This window comes from Schistocerca americana, chromosome 2 (assembly GCF_021461395.2).
Source record: "Schistocerca americana isolate TAMUIC-IGC-003095 chromosome 2, iqSchAmer2.1, whole genome shotgun sequence".
Lineage (NCBI taxonomy): Eukaryota > Metazoa > Arthropoda > Insecta > Orthoptera > Acrididae > Schistocerca > Schistocerca americana.
This window is the reverse complement of record NC_060120.1, coordinates 1,105,069,096-1,105,091,078: the sequence shown is the minus strand read 5'-3', so window position 1 is coordinate 1,105,091,078 and position 21,983 is coordinate 1,105,069,096. Positions and strand designations below refer to the sequence as shown.

General features: G+C 40.3%; 1 protein-coding gene across 1 annotated transcript in view; it reads right to left on the bottom strand.

The window, feature by feature from the left end:
- Positions 1–17,821: 17,821 nt before the first annotated feature.
- The window catches only part of LOC124594704 (Down syndrome cell adhesion molecule-like protein Dscam2), a 160,156-nt gene continuing 155,994 nt past the window's right edge, over positions 17,822–21,983 (bottom strand). The window contains exon 9 of the mRNA XM_047133072.1: positions 17,822–17,969. Coding sequence (XP_046989028.1) covers positions 17,822–17,969 — 148 coding nt within the window. The remainder of the gene's footprint in view (positions 17,970–21,983) is intronic.

Sequence of the window (21,983 nt, the reverse complement as noted above, 5' to 3'; positions counted from 1 at the left end):
CCCTACCCATGGTTCTGAAAGACTTCCCCAAAGTCTGCCCCTTTTTCTAGATCTCTCCAGTCCTTTTCCTTCACCTTCTGCCTCAAGAAGCAGTCACTGGTTCCAAAAGCTTGCCAATCACAACAGTCTTTTATGTGTGTGTTCTGCTGCCGCTTGGTGAGTAGATTTTTTATCTCCAATTAAATAACATTATGTGCATAATGAGATAGTTACAATTCTTAGTTAAAACATGGATGAAAAATGATCAGAAACATATTCTGGTGTATTGTTCTTTCCTGTTAATTTGATATCAACATGGGGCCTCCTCACCAGTGAAATTGGTGAACTGTTGTTCACTCAATTATGAACAGGCACTTTATTCAAACCTAACACCATTAATTCATGCATTGCATGTATCCTAACAACCTTGCTGATCAAGGATGACTTTCAACAAAGTTGGATCATTGGAAGATGGGAAATGACATGGAAATCTGGTGAAATGGGAGATGATAAGATGCTGCATGGTTCACACACTATAAATAGACTTTGCTTTACAATAAATGACGATTGACTAATGTAAGAGACTGGGAGTAAGGTTGGTCCTAAAAGCTCATGATGCCAGCCTGATCTCCACATGCCGAATAGCACCAACAATTATGAGATGATATTGATCCAGACTCTGTGTAAAATTGCATCAGATATGCTTTATACACAGTTGACGCTTTTTTAGATGTTTATTGCCTTGCGGGATTTTTGCTTTGAGGTGTCTCAGGTGAAGTAACCCTGTCAAATTTTCATCACAAGTTATGGGCAAGTACCTTGATGAATATTTGAAACTGGAAACATTACCTCTCACCTGTACTTGAACAGGACTGGAAACGCCATACAAATGGCATAAGTCAACCCACACATTTTCTCTGATGAGAGCTTTAGACCGCTATGTTCAACCCATTCACCAAAACCATAAATCTTAAGATGGTCATTAGGATGAAGAAATAATGGAGAGGGCAAAAATCATCCATAAAAAGTGAAGGTAGAAGTAGATCCTGTCTGATGAATGATAAACTATTAAAAACTGTTGTGACCATAGTTACACTAAGAATGGTTCCTTGTAGGATGAATTCTCTTGCTCAAAATAGCCAAATACAGTGTGATAAACTTGATACCTAAAGAAGTTACAGAAAGATGTTAAGAGAGCAGGGACCCATCCTTCAAAGTACCATTCATGGATATTTCTCTAAGTTGTATCAAGAAGTTTCCATATTTTGAAAGAATCACATTAGGTGTTGTCTGATTAGGAGAGCATTCAGTTGGGTCAGCTTGTCATTCAGTGAAATTATACACTGTGTGATCAAAATTATTCGGACACCCCCAAAAACATATGTTTTTTGTATTATATATAAAAACAAAGATGAGGTGACTTACCGAACAAAAGCGCTGGCAGGTCGATAGACACACAAACAAACACAAACACACACACAAAATTCAAGCTTCCGCAACAAACTGTTACCTCATCAGGAAAGAGGGAAGGAGAGGGGAAGACGAAAGGAAGTGGGTTTTAAGGGAGAGGGTAAGGAGTCATTCCAATCCCGGGAGCGGAAAGACTTACCTTAGGGGGAAAAAAGGACAGGTATACACTCGCACACACGCACATATCCATCCACACATACAGACACAAGCAGACATATTTAAAGACAAAGAGTTTGGGCAGAGATGTCAGACGAGGCAGAAGTGTAGAGGCAAAGAAGTTGTTGAAAGACAGGTGAGGTATGAGTGGCAGCAACTTGAAATTAGCGGAGATTGAGGCCTGGCGGATGACGAGAAGAGAGGATATACTGAAGGGCAAGTTCCCATCTCCGGAGTTTGGATAGGTTGGTGTTGGTGGGAAGTATCCAGATAACCCGGACGGTGTAACACTGTGCCAAGATGTGCTGGCTGTGCACCAAGGCATGTTTAGCCACAGGGTGATCCTCATTACCAACAAACACTGTCTGCCTGTGTCCATTCATGCGAATGGACAGTTTGTTGCTGGTCATTCCCACATAGAATGCATCACAGTGTAGGCAGGTCAGTTGGTAAATCACGTGGGTGCTTTCACACGTGGCTCTGCCTCTGATCGTGTACACCTTCCGGGTTACAGGACTGGAGTAGGTGGTGGTGGGAGGGTGCATGGGACAGGTTTTGCATCGGGGGCGGTTACAAGGATAGGAGCCAGAGGGTAGGGAAGGTGGTTTGGGGATTTCATAGGGATGAACTAACAGGTTACGAAGGTTAGGTGGATGGCGGAAAGACACTCTTGGCGGAGTGGGGAGGATTTCATGAAGGATGGATCTCATTTCAGGGCAGGATTTGAGGAAGTCGTATCCCTGCTGGAGAGCCACATTCAGAGTCTGGTCCAGTCCCGGAAAGTATCCTGTCACAAGTGGGGCACTTTTGTGGTTCTTCTGTGGGGGATTCTGGGTTTTAGGGGACGAGGAAGTGGCTCTGGTTATTTGCTTCTGTACCAGGTCGGGAGGGTAGTTGCGGGATGCGAAAGCTGTTTTCAGGTTGTTGGTGTAATGATTCAGGGATTCCGGACTGGAGCAGATTCGTTTGCCACGAAGACCTAGGCTGTAGGGAAGGGACCGTTTCATGTGGAATGGGTGGCAGCTGTCATAATGGAGGTACTGTTGCTTGTTGGTGGGTTTGATGTGGACGGACGTGTGAAGTTGGCCATTGGACAGGTGGAGGTCAACGTCAAGGAAAGTGGCATGGGATTTGGAGTAGGACCAGGTGAAACTGATGGAACCAAAGGAGTTGAGGTTGGAGAGGAAATTCTGGAGTTCTTCTTCACTGTGAGTCCAGATCATGAAGATGTCATCAATAAATCTGTACCAAACTTTGGGTTGGCAGACTTGGGTAACCAAGAAGGCTTCCTCTAAGCGACCCATGAATAGGTTGGCGTACGAGGGGGCCATCCTGGTGCCCATGGCTGTTCCCTTTAATTGTTGGTATGTCTGGCCCTCAAAAGTGAAGAAGTTGTGGGTCAGGATGAAGCTGGCTAAGGTGATGAGGAAAGAGGTTTTAGGTAGGGTGGCAGGTGATCGGCGTGAAAGGAAATGCTCCATCGCAGCGAGGCCCTGGATGTGCGGAATATTTGTGTATAAGGACGTGGCATCAATGGTTACAAGGATGGTTTCCGGGGGTAACAGATTGGGTAAGGATTCCAGGCGTTCAAGGAAGTGGTTGGTGTCCTTGATGAAGGATGGGAGACTGCATGTAATGGGTTGAAGGTGTTGATCTACGTAGGCAGAGATACGTTCTGTGGGGGCTTGGTAACCAGCTACAATGGGGCGGCCGGGATGATTGGGTTTGTGGATTTTAGGAAGAAGGTAGAAGGTAGGGGTGCGGGGTGTTGGTGGGGTCAGGAGGTTGATGGAGTCAGGTGAAAGGTTTTGCAGGGGGCCTAAGGTTCTGAGGATTCCTTGAAGCTCCGCCTGGACATCGGGAATGGGGTTACCTTGGCAAACTTTGTATGTGGTGTTGTCTGAAAGCTGACGCAGTCCCTCAGCCACTAGGGAGTATGTGGCTGAGGGACTGCGTCAGCTTTCAGACAACACCACATACAAAGTTTGCCAAGGTAACCCCATTCCCGATGTCCAGGCGGAGCTTCAAGGAATCCTCAGAACCTTAGGCCCCCTGCAAAACCTTTCACCTGACTCCATCAACCTCCTGACCCCACCAACACCCCGCACCCCTAACTTCTACCTTCTTCCTAAAATCCACAAACCCAATCATCCCGGCCGCCCCATTGTAGCTGGTTACCAAGCCCCCACAGAACGTATCTCTGCCTACGTAGATCAACACCTTCAACCCATTACATGCAGTCTCCCATCCTTCATCAAGGACACCAACCACTTCCTTGAACGCCTGGAATCCTTACCCAATCTGTTACCCCCGGAAACCATCCTTGTAACCATTGATGCCACGTCCTTATACACAAATATTCCGCACATCCAGGGCCTCGCTGCGATGGAGCATTTCCTTTCACGCCGATCACCTGCCACCCTACCTAAAACCTCTTTCCTCATCACCTTAGCCAGCTTCATCCTGACCCACAACTTCTTCACTTTTGAGGGCCAGACATACCAACAATTAAAGGGAACAGCCATGGGCACCAGGATGGCCCCCTCGTATGCCAACCTATTCATGGGTCGCTTAGAGGAAGCCTTCTTGGTTACCCAAGTCTGCCAACCCAAAGTTTGGTACAGATTTATTGATGATATCTTCATGATCTGGACTCACAGTGAAGAAGAACTCCAGAATTTCCTCTCCAACCTCAACTCCTTTGGTTCCATCAGTTTCACCTGGTCCTACTCCAAATCCCATGCCACTTTCCTTGACGTTGACCTCCACCTGTCCAATGGCCAACTTCACACGTCCGTCCACATCAAACGCACCAACAAGCAACAGTACCTCCATTATGACAGCTGCCACCCATTCCACATCAAACGGTCCCTTCCCTACAGCCTAGGTCTTCGTGGCAAACGAATCTGCTCCAGTCCGGAATCCCTGAATCATTACACCAACAACCTGAAAACAGCTTTCGCATCCCGCAACTACCCTCCCGACCTGGTACAGAAGCAAATAACCAGAGCCACTTCCTCGTCCCCTAAAACCCAGAATCCCCCACAGAAGAACCACAAAAGTGCCCCACTTGTGACAGGATACTTTCCGGGACTGGACCAGACTCTGAATGTGGCTCTCCAGCAGGGATACGACTTCCTCAAATCCTGCCCTGAAATGAGATCCATCCTTCATGAAATCCTCCCCACTCCGCCAAGAGTGTCTTTCCGCCATCCACCTAACCTTCGTAACCTGTTAGTTCATCCCTATGAAATCCCCAAACCACCTTCCCTACCCTCTGGCTCCTATCCTTGTAACCGCCCCCGATGCAAAACCTGTCCCATGCACCCTCCCACCACCACCTACTCCAGTCCTGTAACCCGGAAGGTGTACACGATCAGAGGCAGAGCCACGTGTGAAAGCACCCACGTGATTTACCAACTGACCTGCCTACACTGTGATGCATTCTATGTGGGAATGACCAGCAACAAACTGTCCATTCGCATGAATGGACACAGGCAGACAGTGTTTGTTGGTAATGAGGATCACCCTGTGGCTAAACATGCCTTGGTGCACAGCCAGCACATCTTGGCACAGTGTTACACCGTCCGGGTTATCTGGATACTTCCCACCAACACCAACCTATCCAAACTCCGGAGATGGGAACTTGCCCTTCAGTATATCCTCTCTTCTCGTCATCCGCCAGGCCTCAATCTCCGCTAATTTCAAGTTGCTGCCACTCATACCTCACCTGTCTTTCAACAACTTCTTTGCCTCTACACTTCTGCCTCGTCTGACATCTCTGCCCAAACTCTTTGTCTTTAAATATGTCTGCTTGTGTCTGTATGTGTGGATGGATATGTGCGTGTGTGCGAGTGTATACCTGTCCTTTTTTCCCCCTAAGGTAAGTCTTTCCGCTCCCGGGATTGGAATGACTCCTTACCCTCTCCCTTAAAACCCACTTCCTTTCGTCTTCCCCTCTCCTTCCCTCTTTCCTGATGAGGTAACAGTTTGTTGCGGAAGCTTGAATTTTGTGTGTGTGTTTGTGTTTGTTTGTGTGTCTATCGACCTGCCAGCGCTTTTGTTCGGTAAGTCACCTCATCTTTGTTTTTATATATAATACAAAAAACATATGTTTTTGGGGGTGTCCGAATAATTTTGATCACACAGTGTATAATTTCACTGAATGACAAGCTGACCCAACTGAATGCTCTCCTAATCAGACAACACCTAATGTGATTCTTTCAAAATATGGAAACTTCTTCATACAACTTAGAGAAATATCCATGAATGGTACTTTGAAGGATGGGTCCCTGCTCTCTTAACATCTTTCTGTAACTTCTTTAGGTATCAAGTTTATCACACTGTATTTGGCTATTTTGAGCAAGAGAATTCATCCTACAAGGAACCATTCTTAGTGTAACTATGGTCACAACAGTTTTTAATAGTTTATCATTCATCAGACAGGATCTACTTCTACCTTCACTTTTTATGGATGATTTTTGCCCTCTCCATTATTTCTTCATCCTAATGACCATCTTAAGATTTATGGTTTTGGTGAATGGGTTGAACATAGCGGTCTAAAGCTCTCATCAGAGAAAATGTGTGGGTTGACTTATGCCATTTGTATGGCGTTTCCAGTCCTGTTCAAGTACAGGTGAGAGGTAATGTTTCCAGTTTCAAATATTCATCAAGGTACTTGCCCATAACTTGTGATGAAAATTTGACAGGGTTACTTCACCTGAGACACCTCAAAGCAAAAATCCCGCAAGGCAATAAACATCTAAAAAAGCGTCAACTGTGTATAAAGCATATCTGATGCAATTTTACACAGAGTCTGGGTCAATATCATCTCATAATTGTTGGTGCTATTCGGCATGTGGAGATCAGGCTGGCATCATGAGCTTTTAGGACCAACCTTACTCCCAGTCTCTTACATTAGTCAATCGTCATTTATTGTAAAGCAAAGTCTATTTATAGTGTGTGAACCATGCAGCATCTTATCATCTCCCATTTCACCAGATTTCCATGTCATTTCCCATCTTCCAATGATCCAACTTTGTTGAAAGTCATCCTTGATCAGCAAGGTTGTTAGGATACATGCAATGCATGAATTAATGGTGTTAGGTTTGAATAAAGTGCCTGTTCATAATTGAGTGAACAACAGTTCACCAATTTCACTGGTGAGGAGGCCCCATGTTGATATCAAATTAACAGGAAAGAACAATACACCAGAATATGTTTCTGATCATTTTTCATCCATGTTTTAACTAAGAATTGTAACTATCTCATTATGCACATAATGTTATTTAATTGGAGATAAAAAATCTACTCACCAAGCGGCAGCAGAACACACACATAAAAGACTGTTGTGATTGGCAAGCTTTTGGAACCAGTGACTGCTTCTTGAGGCAGAAGGTGAAGGAAAAGGACTGGAGAGATCTAGAAAAAGGGGCAGACTTTGGGGAAGTCTTTCAGAACCATGGGTAGGGGAGACTTACTGTACAATACATATTACCCCTTTTCCTAGACCTCCACTGCTTTCTCTTCGCCTTTCTTCCTTCCCCTTCAACTCTTCTGCCTGAAGAAGGAGCCACTGGCTCCAAAAACTTGCCAATCACAACAGTCTTTTATGAGTGTATTCTGACGCCACTTGGTGAGTATATTTTTATCCATCCAATTAAATAATTTTATCAATAATTGATTGTTTGGCTGTCATATACATACTGTGTTATTCCTCAACATCCAGTTCCCAAAATATTTTATAATCTCTGATACTGAACTGAATGTGACCTTGATAATGCTGAGGCAGGTGAGACAACTCTGGGAAGAAATTACTCATCTGCTCTAACTCCCTGAGCAACCTTCAAGCTGTTCAACATATGTACCCAATAGAAAACAAACACCAAACATCCAGGATTTCATCCTCTTCTTCTTCTTCTAATATATGAGGGTTGAGTGAAAAGTAATGCCTCCACTTTTATTAATTGAGTTTGGATGGGAATATTTTAATAAATCAAATGCAGAAATAATCCTTAGAATGTGATCTTTAATTACCAGTATTCACTTTTCCACATAATCACCAGCCAATTAGATACATTTCTGCCAACAATGAACAACTTTTTTGAAGCCATCACAGAACATGCTGACACACTGTTTCAGCAACCACAGTCTCACAGTTCTCTCAGCGTCTTCATCAGAAGCACAATGATGTCCCCGCCGATGTCTTCCATAATCGGGTACAGATGGAAGTCAGACGGTGCTAAATCTGGACTGTATGGAGGATGCCGTATGGTGATGAGATTCAATTTCTGAAGTTCTGTTGTGGTAGCACATGAAGTGTGTGGGTTTGCATTGTCATGCTGCAGGAAAACATTTCCCTTTTCCTTTTGGACATTTGTTAGCCATAGTTTCAGAGTTCGCAGCATTGTGACGTAATGCTCTGAATTTATTGTTGTTCCATGAGGAAGGAAATCAACATGGATGACACCATCTGCATCCCAGAACACTGTGGCCATGAGTTTTACAGCTGAGTTCTGCATCTTGAATTTCCTTTTGTGGGGCGAGTCTTTGTATCAATATTCCATAGACTGACTTTATGTCTCCAGGTTGCAATGGTGTACCCATGTTTCATCTCCTGTCACAATTTAATGGAGAAAGGTGTCACCTTCATTATTGTAACATGAGAGAAGTTCCTGGCAAATTTCAAGTCTGTGTGCTTTCATTTCAGGAGTCAGCATCTGGGGTACCCATCGTGTACAGATCTTCCAATAGCCTAGCAAAAAGTGATATGACGATCATTCTAAGTCATTCTGTCAACATTTTGCATGTGGAACTCGGTGGTTGCTGTCACAAGATGTTCAACTCTTTGTTTGTCATGAAGGTCAGATGTTCCCACCTCAACGTCATTAAACTTACTTGCCCAACAATGCACAGTAGTCACATCAAGACAATCACCATAAACTGCTTTCATTCTCTGATGAATCTCCTTTGGGGTGAGTGATATTCGCTATTTTTGGCTTAATTAAAACAGCAAATTCAGCCAGAAGGCAAATACTTGTTTATAAAGAATGATTAATATATAATAAGGCGTCGCATGGCGACGGTGGAATTTTCTAAATAATGTAATTCGTCGTCTTTGGGCGGCAATATAAACAGAAAAGTACGGATGGATATGCGATCCTTCACTATTTTGTTCGCTGGAGAACAAATGAAGCCTTGAGCGCTAAAAAGACTTGTACTGTTTTTCTCAAGTAAGACGGATGCAGATTTGTGGCGGTCTGATCTAATTATTTTTACTAAATAACTAAAAACGTGTTCCGTCTAAGTTTTGAGTGAAGTGTAGGAAGAAGAACTGTTGTAACTTACCGTGACGAAGCACGAGCGACTCAAGAGGACAATGGCTATATAAAAGAGCGCTCAATGGACATGATATGGACATAAAAATCTACCGTCATTGTTGTATTAAGCTTAAGGTACGATATATGTTTTAGTTATAATAAATATTTGTTCTGGGAATACTGAATCATTCAGCAGTGCTCATTTCTATTATCTCCTCAGTATTATTTTCATTTTAATTATGCATTTTGCTAATATTACAGACTCCAAGATCAGCAGTCCAATGTGCGTGTTACATTGATAAAAAGAAAACTGTTTTATCGTCTTCTTGCATCAGCTTTAATATTGAATTTCTCTTTTGTGTGATGTTACAGTTGTTTTTACGCCCTTAAGAACTTTCTGGTCCCTTAGGAAATTTTTTTGTCATAACAATAACTTCACAACCGGGTATGATCGTATCTACGATCATGAAGTAATTAGAAAGACGATAACGCAACTTCTTAATCAATAGCACGCTAGTTGTGACTGCCTCAAGCCACGCGAAACCGCAAGTAAAAACTATTCACATCTCATAATGCAATATTTTATGACAATGGTCAATCCATGATTCTTACGCCAATTGTGATTGATAAAACAGTTAGTTAAATCTCAATTTCCAACTTTCCATCGAATAACAACATCACTTCTATTTTGTAACATCACACTTGGCGCCCGAACAGGGACTTGACCAAAAATTAGTTCAAATTCTTGGAAAATTTCTATGTGCTTGTGTTAATATATGTTCTGTCGTTTCATGTACACATCATCTCTCTGTGAGAATGACAGAAAATATGCTGGTCGATAACGCAGTTTAATTATCGAGAGAAAGGCAAAGAAAAGAGACGTGAATTTGCTGAGACAACATAGCGGTATTCAAGCCATCAAAAAGTAAGTCAGAATTTTGCATACGCAGTGTAGTGCTTCAGTAGCAACGTTGCTTTTCCAAGTCGATCCACATCCTTTCTATCTCCTTCCCGCTATAGAAAATCTGCTTTATTTTATCTTTCAAAGTAAAATTATTCGTAGTCTGATAATAGAAATTATTTCTCCCCATTGGTAGTATAGCTGTATTACATTTTCAACATGGTGGATAGTGTGTGCAATTTGCAGTGAAGAGCATCTTCATTCATTTGTCTGAAACGTTTAGGTTCCATCTTGTCTTCTCGCCAGATAGAATTTCATTTGTTGCTCACGCGAGAGCGGTGCTCTTAGCGGACTCACCTCGTCACTGACAAACGACGAAAGCCTTGCGTAGCACGTGGTTTACTGACAAAAATGGCAGATAGTAAACAGAGACAGGTGACAACAGGAGACGGGAGTGAAGACGTTAATAGTATTCCATACCCTTTACGATCGCGAACGGTAGGTTCCCGTGTGGAAACTGAACTAACCATGTCTGTAACAGGGGAAAGTGACCCTGAAGTCCAAACTCGTCCCGCTGCAGCTACAAATGACCTCGGTGCGTTAATGGAAATGCTGAAACAACAGTTTGACGCAGTAAATGAGAATATAAAAACACAAAATGAGACTATAAAAACACAAAATGAGACTGTTAACGCCCGACTAGATGCTGTAAGCGAATCATTAAAAACAGAGCTAGGCACAATCAAAACAGATCTGCATAAAGAAATTACGGCTGAATTAAATACCCATTTGGGTGAGGTGCAAACTAAGATCAGTGATCAAATTCAGAAAATGCAGAAACAGGTGAAAAGTGAAATAGCTGAAGTATCTGGAACATTAAACACAAAAATTCAGGCAGCTACCAAAGAAATAAACTCAGTTAGAAATGCAGTATCTGACATTGAAGGTGTAGTAGAGGATCTGTCGAGGCAGATAGACTCAATCAATATCAAAGAACAGGTTAAGAGCACCGTGAAAGCACACGCGGAGGCATTGTCGGAACACTACAGTGAATGGATAAAGGGCAAAGATATTTTTATCGAAAAGAAGGTCAGGGAGGAGCTTAGGGAGACTGTCAAGGATGTAACTTATGAAATCTTAGCTGCTCCTGGTAAGTCGGGAGACACAGTAGTTTCTGAATTGGGACAGATTCGGAGGACACTTACACGGGATCTTCCCGAGTGGAAGCAGCAAGTAGTGGACGAAGTCAGAATGCTGAGAAACTGGGTAGAAAATCCGCACACACATACGCAAACTATAGGGAACAACTCTTTAGACGGTGACGAATGTCAGTCAACTCCTTATCGTTCACCGCCTGATTACATGCAAAACAACAGTCCTGTTGAGTCCCGAGTAGGGAAACTAAATGATCCGCCCACAATTGTGAGTTTAATGCAAGAGGAAAGTGTGATTAAGCATCGCACTTTTCCTGTTTTTCATCCGCAGAAGCGAGAAATACACCCCATCGTGTTCCTAAAGAATTTTTCCGGCATATTTCCCAGGAGCTGGACAGACAGACAGCGTATTCAGTTCGTCACTGGCTTTATTTCTGGTGATGCAGCATTATGGGGAACGGAAATGGTAGACACGTGTAGGAATTATGAAGAGTTTGAGAAAATGTTCTTGGCAAAATTTTGGAGTAATGGGGTACAGCAAAGATTAAGGAAGGAGGTGTATGGTGCGGAAATTTTCAATGAGAAGCATGGAAGTCTCCGGCGATACTTTGAGAAGTATCTAGCAAAAATTAAATTCTGGGATTCTCCGATTTCTTCCAAGGACGTAATTATGATTCTCAAAAGCAAACTCCCTGTGTCTATTAGAGAGAAATTAGTAAATGTGTCCGAAGAAGACACGGATGTATTCCTTTCTGTGCTGGATTCCTTAGATTTAATTAGCGAGGATGTGCGCTCCAAGGTTGGCAGCGGCAAATTCTTCCCTGGCAGCCAGCAGAATGCATCGCACACGGACAACAATGCGCCCAAGGAGAGAGCGAGCCACTGCGACCGCTGTTACCAACCTGCCAGCGGTTATCAAAACGCAAACGGCAATAACTTTAAACGGAAGCAGAAAACCAATTACAGTAATCAGCAGAGATACCACCCAATTTACAACCACCAGGTACAACATCAGTACGGAAACCCACCCTTTAATTCTGCGCCTGAGCAGTATGGAAATTCTCCACAAACTAGTGGTAATTTTTCAAATGGGCCAGTGTACAATCAAAGTTATAGGTCGAAATATAGCAAGTGGCATGGGCAAGGCGGAGGCCACCCAGCACAACATAAGAACAACTATTCACAGGATAGAGGACCGCGGAACAATTTTCAAATGGCACCAAATGCGAACTTTCCTTCACAAGGAAATGGTTTTGCCGGCAACCAAAAGATCGGGCGACATCAGCCTTCTCAAGTATTCTATTCACAAGTGAATGCACCCAGTGGATTTGATCCCTTTACACCGGCATTTGTACCACATAACCAGCACCAATATGAAACGGAACAAACACTTAAGGCCATGAATGACAAACAGGTTAAACATCCTGCGGAAAATTAGAGGCAGCGCCTTTCAGCCTCCTAGAGGTCGCTGCCGGTTCCAGTGGGGGCACTAACGAATACTGTGATTCTGAGTATGTTAATGCGATACGGTACGACCATGAGACCGACTTACGAGATGACCTTGCACGTAACAAAGAAGCTCAAGACATTAACAACATTTATGATGAACAGGTCCAGGCTGCGATTAAGATTTCTATTGCCAACATTCCTTTCACAGCCGTTGTTGATACAGGAGCAAACATCAATGTCATGTCACCATGTCTCTTCAGACAGATGTCTTCTGTTTCAAAAGTTTTATCATTGCCGATTCAGGGCTGCTCCACATCGGGAGCGACTGGTCCATTGAAACAAAGAGTTAGTTTACAGACACAGCTCCAACTGCAGATAGCATCTGTTTTGGTTTCTTACCTCTTGCGTACTGGAAATTTCCTTGTGTGAACTGTTAATAATAAGTATTGTGTTGAACAGTGCACTGACTACATGGTAACGGCTACTACATGTCATCTTTAAGTATTAAATGCTATGTATGGAAAATTTGTTTATAGTGATGGACATGAACTGATATTTCTTCAACAAGCTGAAGCAGGAAATTGAGGTTGCACCAAGAATTTCAATTTAATTTTAAGTTAGTAATAAGAAAAAAAGTGCTTGCGAGGTGATTGCCCGGAGCTAAATAAAATATGTAAAGGTGAGAAATGGAGGAGGATGCGTAAATAAGCACTTCTCTCAAGGTACAAGAATATTTATAGATTTATTTTTAGTAATGTAAGTACTTGAAGTTCTGTAGTAAAAGCCCAAATTACCTGCTTAAAAAAAAGGGTACATGTTCAAACAGTCCAGACAGTGGACAGGAGTAGAAGAAATAGCTTAAAGTTCAGTTAAAGCATGCTGTTAAATGGAAAAACAAGTGGTAACCCACATGTGTTCACGCAAGGAGACAATAAGCTGCAGTAAACTAAGTTAGGTGAAATACAGTACAAATAGAGGCAAACCATGAAGCATCAATAATGTAGCGTAAGTACTCCACGAGGCCACTAATTGCTATGAAAGTAAACTATTTCCCTGTGATCTGAGCCCAATGTAAAGAGTATATGAGGAATGTTAGCTGACGAATTGATTTCAGTAGAATCGAGGTACTAAATAACCACACAGCAAGCCCCCTGTATCATAAATAAGTCCAAGTAAAGATCTTCAGAAGATTTGTAGTGTAATCTAGCGACCATTCAATACCCTAATTGAAGGCTAATCCAAAGAACAAGCAATTCAGTGATATTTAAACTTAATACTGACTATAACCAGAGTAAGACGTAGAAGTAGCAAAGCATGCTGTAATGAAAGACGTTGAAGTTTATATATGTGCCTATGTTTATTAAGATAATTTTATTTACATGCAGATTCTATTGCAAAAATGTCTCTTAAGACACTCCTCTTATGAAATCCATTTTCCTTGTGCCCGTTCCTTTTGATCCTGGTTCATTAACCCAGACCAAGGGTCGACTTGTAAAAGGCACGTGTGCTTCGAAGCAAAGCAGTGCTTATGAGAAATGAGACACGTAGCGTGATGAACTTCGCTAGCTTTGGTAATGTTTGTTATGGACCGGTTGCGTAAACCCAGTGAACTGTCGGTAATTCCATTCATGCAAAAAAAAAATAGTAGACACGCGTTACCCTATTTTTTTTTTAACAGAGAACGATTGCTGAGTACATGAAGCGAAGAGGGAGAACTATTTTTATCCAGTCTGCCCTCAAATATAAAAAAAAATTTGGCAAGCACAAAGGAAAGCACAAAAAAAAAAAAAAAAAGATTCAGCGTTAAATGTGTACTCGTTAAGTAGTAGATATGCTGCGTGGCAGTAGAAAATGATCTTGGGTGCACTAAAGAATAAATGCAACGAGTGTTGCGAAACCTGTAGTTTTCATAATGAGGAGATGAGCCCTTAAAAGAAAGTTTGAAAGAATATTTTTAGGTTCACTAGTGAAAGCAAATCTTGAGATATAAAGAGTCCATTCATAAAGCAGTTGTTCACTGGACTTAACAAAAGGAGTGACCATTAATTGTAAATATTAGTTCGTAAGTGATATTTTGTAAATAGTAGAATATAAGTCTTTCTATACCAGTGGAGGAAACGTGCAAAATTGATTGTTTTGTAAATGAACTCCATCGGCGAAGGAACTAAGCACGAATGCTGTGTGAAGATGCACACTAAAGTGCGATGTGCATAATAAAAATAACTGTTCACTGTATACTAGTGGTAGTGTTGTACTGCAAGTGTAAAAAAAGAAGTCAAGGATACGACAACAGGTGCAACGCTAAGTTCAGTGTTGTTCTAAGTGCAGCGACAGCTAAAACATTCGTCGTCACTTACCTGTGAGCCTCAAGGGAGGCAGTTGACAGAAGTATGGAGGCAACTTCAGTGTCCGGCTCCTCCGATGGGAAACGCGCGCGAGGTGTTTGTATCGATGCACTCGTGTGATACGAAGTTCACAAAAAAAAAAAGGAGCAATCGACGACCAGCAGCTCTGTTACAGCCTGAGCGCGAACGGATACTAAGTATTGGAGCTCACGCAACACTGTGCAGCCGCTGTGAGTGGCTGACGTGTGGGTGACGAAACAATCCAAACTTTAAACTGCTAACCGCCATGACTTCAATCGTACATACTGGAGGAAAGACATTTGTACACTTGTGTGACTACATTTTCATATGTAAATTAAGCAATTTTCTTGAGTTGAAGTTAAGATGAGTGAGAAGTAGATTGTTAGATTACTCAGGCCTTAAAGCCATTAATACCGGCACTCCTGAACACTGCTAAAATGAATTATAATCCTGTCTCTTGATGGACAAAGAAAATGAATGTGCACTATAGGAAGACCCTAAACTCCAGACCAGTCCCGATCCTTAACAAATGTATCCAGTAGCTTGTAAGTCATACTAATTTTCCACTTCTTCTGTTTCATATTGTAAATAAAAACCCGGGAAGCCACTTGAATTCCTGGCACCACAGTGGAAAGGACAGATGTACTGCATGATGAACGCCGTAGACAGCTAACACAGAAAGTGAAAGCATCACGAAGTGTAGTGCTACATTATTAAACTGTAATTGAACCACAAGGAGTCAACAGATGCTCGAACATTGTCCACTCTAGTTTAGTGAAAATAAGCACTCACTGTACTCATGTATTAGTTGTTAAGCTCAAGAGAAAGTAATTCCTGAATTCTATCCCCTGAAGTGCGAAATGAACGTTCACTTATTGTTATAAGCAAATATGGACCAAACTTAAATATGCACATAAATGTTAATCTTGGTATTATGGAATGAAGTGACTGATGAACAAAGAATGAAAAACTTTATTTTGAAAAATGATAAATATCTGATATATGTTTATAAATGTGATTTCAAGTTATGTACTTTGTACGCCAGTAACGTTATGTAAATGTCACACCAAAAACCACGAATATCTCATGAGGACATGAGGATCGAGGTACTCCTTCGGCATTCCCTCTCTCCTCATGGGAGGCAATGTGATATTCGCTATTTTTGGCTTAATTAAAACAGCAAATTCAGCCAGAAGGCAAATACTTGTTTGTAAAGAATGATTAATATATAATAAGGCGTCGCATGGCGACGGTGGAATTTTCTAAATAATGTAATTCGTCGTCTTTGGGCGGCAATATAAACAGAAAAGTACTGATGGATATGCGATCCTTCACTATTTTGTTCGCTGGAGAACAAATGAAGCCTTGAGCGCTAAAAAGACTTGTACTGTTTTTCTCAAGTAAGACGGATGCAGATTTGTGGCGGTCTGATCTAATTATTTTTACTAAATAACTAAAAACGTGTTCCGTCTAAGTTTTGAGTGAAGTGTAGGAAGAAGAACTGTTGTAACTTACCGTGACGAAGCACGAGCGACTCAAGAGGACAATGGCTATATAAAAGAGCGCTCAATGGACATGATATGGACATAAAAATCTACCGTCATTGTTGTATTAAGCTTAAGGTACGATATATGTTTTAGTTATAATAAATATTTGTTCTGGGAATACTGAATCATTCAGCAGTGCTCATTTCTATTATCTCCTCAGTATTATTTTCATTTTAATTATGCATTTTGCTAATATTACAGACTCCAAGATCAGCAGTCCAATGTGCGTGTTACATTGATAAAAAGAAAACTGTTTTATCGTCTTCTTGCATCAGCTTTAATATTGAATTTCTCTTTTGTGTGATGTTACAGTTGTTTTTGCGCCCTTAAGAACTTTCTGGTCCCTTAGGAAATTTTTTTGTCATAACAATAACTTCACAACCGGGTATGATCGTATCTACGATCATGAAGTAATTAGAAAGACGATAACGCAACTTCTTAATCAATAGCACGCTAGTTGTGACTGCCTCAAGCCACGCGAAACCGCAAGTAAAAACTATTCACATCTCATAATGCAATATTTTATGACAATGGTCAATCCATGATTCTTACGCCAATTGTGATTGATAAAACAGTTAGTTAAATCTCAATTTCCAACTTTCCATTGAATAGCTACATCACTTCTATTTTGTAACATCACAGGTGGCACCTTCTGCTGTCAAGAATTCAATGACTACATGTTGCTTAAATCGTACTGACTGACTGTTTGCACAGGGTTCCATACTTTACACTGTAACAACACAACCATTCAATGCTAAGGCTTGGTGCCAACTGGAGCTGTAGAGAAGAGTCTATGGAACAAGCCAGTACCTGCTTAAATTGCACTAACTGACCTTTTGCACAGGGTTCCATACTTCACACTGTAACAACACAACCATTCAATGCTAAGGCTTCCCACCAACTAGAGCTGTAGAGAAGAGGCTACGGAACAAGCCAGTATCTACTGCATACCAATGGTGTCAACATCTGAAGAGGTACAAAGGTGGAGGCTTTACCTTTCAGCCAACCCTCACACATCAAATTACTGTTGAGGCACATGGACATGTGTTGATGGGAGGAAGTGTCTGAAAGTAAGGAATAATTTGTTGCTGAACTATACTTCTGCCCACTTCAGTGAGACTAAATCATCGAAACATGCTTTCAAACTGAATATTGTCCAAAATACTTGTGGATTCGTTCTACAGTGGGAGGACCCACCTATGTACAGTACTTATTGAGTAGCATAACAGTGTATATAAGAATGGCCATTTTCTAACATTCTAATACTAAGTCTGAAAATTTAAAACTTTCTGTTTCAGATACTTCATTTTTTTACATGAACAGCAGCAGCAGCACCAACAAAAACATCAACAACAATAACAACACAGATAAATATTTCTTGCTGCTGTCTTCTCTTCTTTTTCTTATCATCATCCTTATTGTCCCCTTAAGAAGTACTGAATTTCTTAGCTACACCTGTATAAATGAGACTTTAAGATGACTAAACGTCATGTAAATACTCGCCATGAACTGTGAGGTAGATGACTTTGCTGAGAGCCACACCAACACCATTGGATGCCTGGCACATATAATATCCAGAATCTTCTGGGCGAGTGTTGTAAACAACAAGGCTTCCATTCTGCATAATTCTGAAACAATAATGTTGCCCATGAATGTAAAATATTTCAGGTCTGGATTATTTATATGTATCTATCATAGAAAAGGTAAAGGAAAAGACATCTTCACAACAGTTAGGAACCACACCAGTTGGGGAAGAAATACCTCCATTAGGTATACCTCTAGTACTACCTACATCCATTTACAGCTGCACCACAGTGGATTTATTAACCGCAAGCTAAGCTTTATAGAAAACATTAATAAGACAATATGAGAAGTGAGATGCAAAATACTCAAATTCATGTCAGTGAATGAACAATGTTCTGACATGTATGAAATGGTTTAATGCAATAAAAAAAGAAAATGATCAATAAAAATAGAGGAAAGTCACAAAAGGTGAACATGTTACTGAACAGAAGAGAACTGGACAATGAAAGTAGTCACAGCAACTAAAGACTTTAAAGACCATCACTGTTTTAACAATGTGCAAAAGCAATAGAAATTCCTGATTGAAATAATAGAAAAAAATAAAGAAAATGCAACCATCTGTCTATAGTCAACTGATGTGTGGCACATAGAAATACGCAAAAGAAAAAAGTATTCACACTAACTTTTGAGCTCTTGTTCCTTGTATAGCAAGTCAGTTATCAGTCAACCATAGGTGAGTGATTGCCTTCTCTTTATTTTGCATACAACTTTAACATTATTTGAACATCAGAATACACAATAATAAGTAACAAATTCTACATATATACAGGTATGAAATAGAAAATTGAAGATTCATATGAGCACCATAATGTTTATGGTAAGCAAATTAATGCAACTGAAGTGATGATTGAAAATTTATGTCAAGACCTGGACTTGAACCAGAGTTTTTTTGTTTCCTACGAGCTGTCATTTCAGACTAACCAAGCAGATCTCCTGGCCCAACTCAACTTCTCAATCTCAATCACTGTTCCCTCCAATATGCCATATGCTGGTACACAGAGATTATCACACTACAGGAATAGGAACGGAGGTGGAGAGATTTGGCTGACTACCCAATTAGGAGTGTCATTATGTCCAAGCTTGGAACATGCTCTAAGATCTTGCAGCACATGGATCTCATAGAACTTTGTCTCTAATTCTATGCATCTGATCATTTCCTCTTCTTATAAATAGACATCTTCTCTGATACATGTATGCTGTCAACAATGTGTTCTCAATAAAGAAAATCTAACAAAAAGCCAATTTCCCAGTTTATTGAATGCAAAATCTAATGGGAATTCTGTCAGGGCCAGGTACTTTATTCTTTTTGAGTAGTTAGAGTTGTTTTCAATATTAGAAATTTTTATTTTGTGTGTTCAGCAGACAGGTGTTAGTACGGTAATGACAATCGTGCATGAATTCAATTTTACGCTCGTCCACCATGTTAGTGCTTTAAATATATCATGTAGTAAAGAAAGACTTTCCGTTCGTAATTTTCCGCTTATTTTTGAGGGATTCAGTCACACCTATCACTTTCACAATGATTTCGTAATTTTGCTTACAAATACTCTTCGCAATCCGCAGAAAGGAAGAGTTTTCATGACTCACAATTTCTGAATGTAAAGATGGCATCGCATATAGAAGTGTGTATAAATAGTTCCATGGAAAATGGCTACATATCGAATATAAATTGTATAAAGTGCAATAACTATATCACGAAAGGTATCAGGTTATGTGCAGTGTCGCAAAAATGGATTCATGCAAAGTGTTCCATGGGAACAGAAGAATGGGATGCGAAATGTGACTGTGGCATGGAATGCTATGATCTACTAATGGTAGCTTTGTCAGGATATGATAACTGCATATAAGAATGTGTTGTGCATCGCTTCAGCAAGACCTTGTGCTTGCAAATCATTACACATAAATAAGTTAGAGGAACTGATAAACCAATGGAAAGGTGGCAATTTAAAAAATGTGTAATGAAAACATACCAGCAGTTTTTGTTTCAAACAAAACTTCTGTTCATAGTGAATGAAATCTTTCTGACAGTATGAAATACACAATAAATAGAGTGCAAAGAAAAACGGGTGATAAAGACATGACAGGACGAAATGCGAACTCAAAAAACAAGACAAGTGAAACTAGATCATCAGTGTGTTCTAACAAGAGAAATGTTTCTTCAAAGTGTACTATAAAACCAATGGAATGAAGGCACTTGGAGAAAAACAAATATCAAGTCTGTGTATTAGGTGATAGCCATGCGAAGGGTGTGGCACAAATAATAAATCATCAGCAGTTCCAATTTAGAGTTACAGGCATTGTCAAACCTGATACTCCCCTTAATCAAATAGTAAATAACTGTGAAAACTTAGTTGACTGGAACATGCTGTGTGCTAATAGGTGGAGCAAATGACATATACAAAAATGATAGCCAACTAGTGACAAGGGCACTTCAAACAACTCTAAAAAAGCTGTCAGGTCTAAATTTAAAGGTTCTCATTGTAAGTATGCCACATAGACATGATCTAATCAAGGAATCATGTGTAAACAAAGAAATAAAGTCAACAAATAATAAATTAAGGAAGATCTGCTGTGCTTTTAAGTGTGCAACTTTTGTGGATGCAAACAGCTCAGAGAGAAATCATTTCACGAGGCATGGACAGCACAGTAACTATTATGGAAAAAAGATGATGGGTGAAAAGATACTAGAAGAAATAAGCCGTATATCAATAGAAAAGTTCCCTAAAATCCCACTTCAAATGAGGGCAGAAGTAGAAGAAATGAAGACCTTAACGAGAGCAACATTTGCTGAAGCACTAAAAACATCAACATCTGCTATAGTTAATATTAAAATGTCATCAGCTGCCACAGCTAGTATAAACAATCAATCAGCATCATCCTTTTCAAGTAGGAAAAGCAACAGACACAAGAAACCTGTGGTACAACAGGGTTTTTGGTATCCGGCCTTAATGAAAACTCCAAGCTAACAGTGATAAACGAAATGAGAAATACCATCAATGCTCACTCCCCTGTCCTAAAGATTATGACTCTAAATGTGCAGTGCCTCAAGAACAAATATTGTGAACTCAAAATAGCAGTAAGTAACACCCAACCTGATGTCTTGTGTATTACTAAACACTGGTGTAAGGACCATGAAATTAGTAGTATTCATATTAATCCATTTAAACTGGCAAATCATTATAGTAGGAAAATTGCAAAAGGTGGTGGAGTTGGTATTTACCTTAGACAAGAGTTAGAATATAAAAAGAGATGTGAAGCAGAGAACTTAAGTATTGAAAAATTCTTTGAAGCATGTGCTGTCCAGCTATATGGCCTGATGAAAAAAGTCGTAATCGTAACAGTGTATAGGTCACCATGTGGAAACATAGATGTCTTTTTTGATAAGTTAGAATTGTTGCAAAATACTTTTTACAAAAAAAGAAACTGTTATTATTCATTGCGGTGATTTCAATATTAATCTTCTAGTGGAAAGTCAACAAAAAAGGCAATTTTTGGAGATATTAAAGAGTTTCAACATGTCACCACACACAAACAATTCAACTAGAATAACAAACACCTCCAATAGCCTCATAGATAACATTTTCTCAAATATGTCAACAACTGACATAGAGGTAACAAACATAGATTTAGGATGGTCTGACCACAATACTCTCACCATTGAAAGGAAGATAAAGGTGTAGACAATATTTACAAAAGAAACTTCTCAGTGGACAGCAGTCATCAGTTCATAAGCATCTTAGAAAATGAAATTTGGTTAGATGTTATGAAACAAACAAGTACAGATGAGGCATATAGTGTATTTGCAGTGATTTATATGATGAACTTTGAAATGTGTTTTCCAAAGAAATGGACCAGAATCAAGTCTACTGGACACACAAAGTCAAGTTCTTGGATGACTCTTGGCATTAAGAAATCATGTGAAAACATGAAAAAACTCAATTCAGAGTTGAGGGAGTGTGCAGATACTGATTTTATGGAATATGTAAAAAGGTATAGGAAAATACTCTGCAGAGTAATTGCAAATGCAAAGTTACTAAGTAATGACATGGAAATAAAAC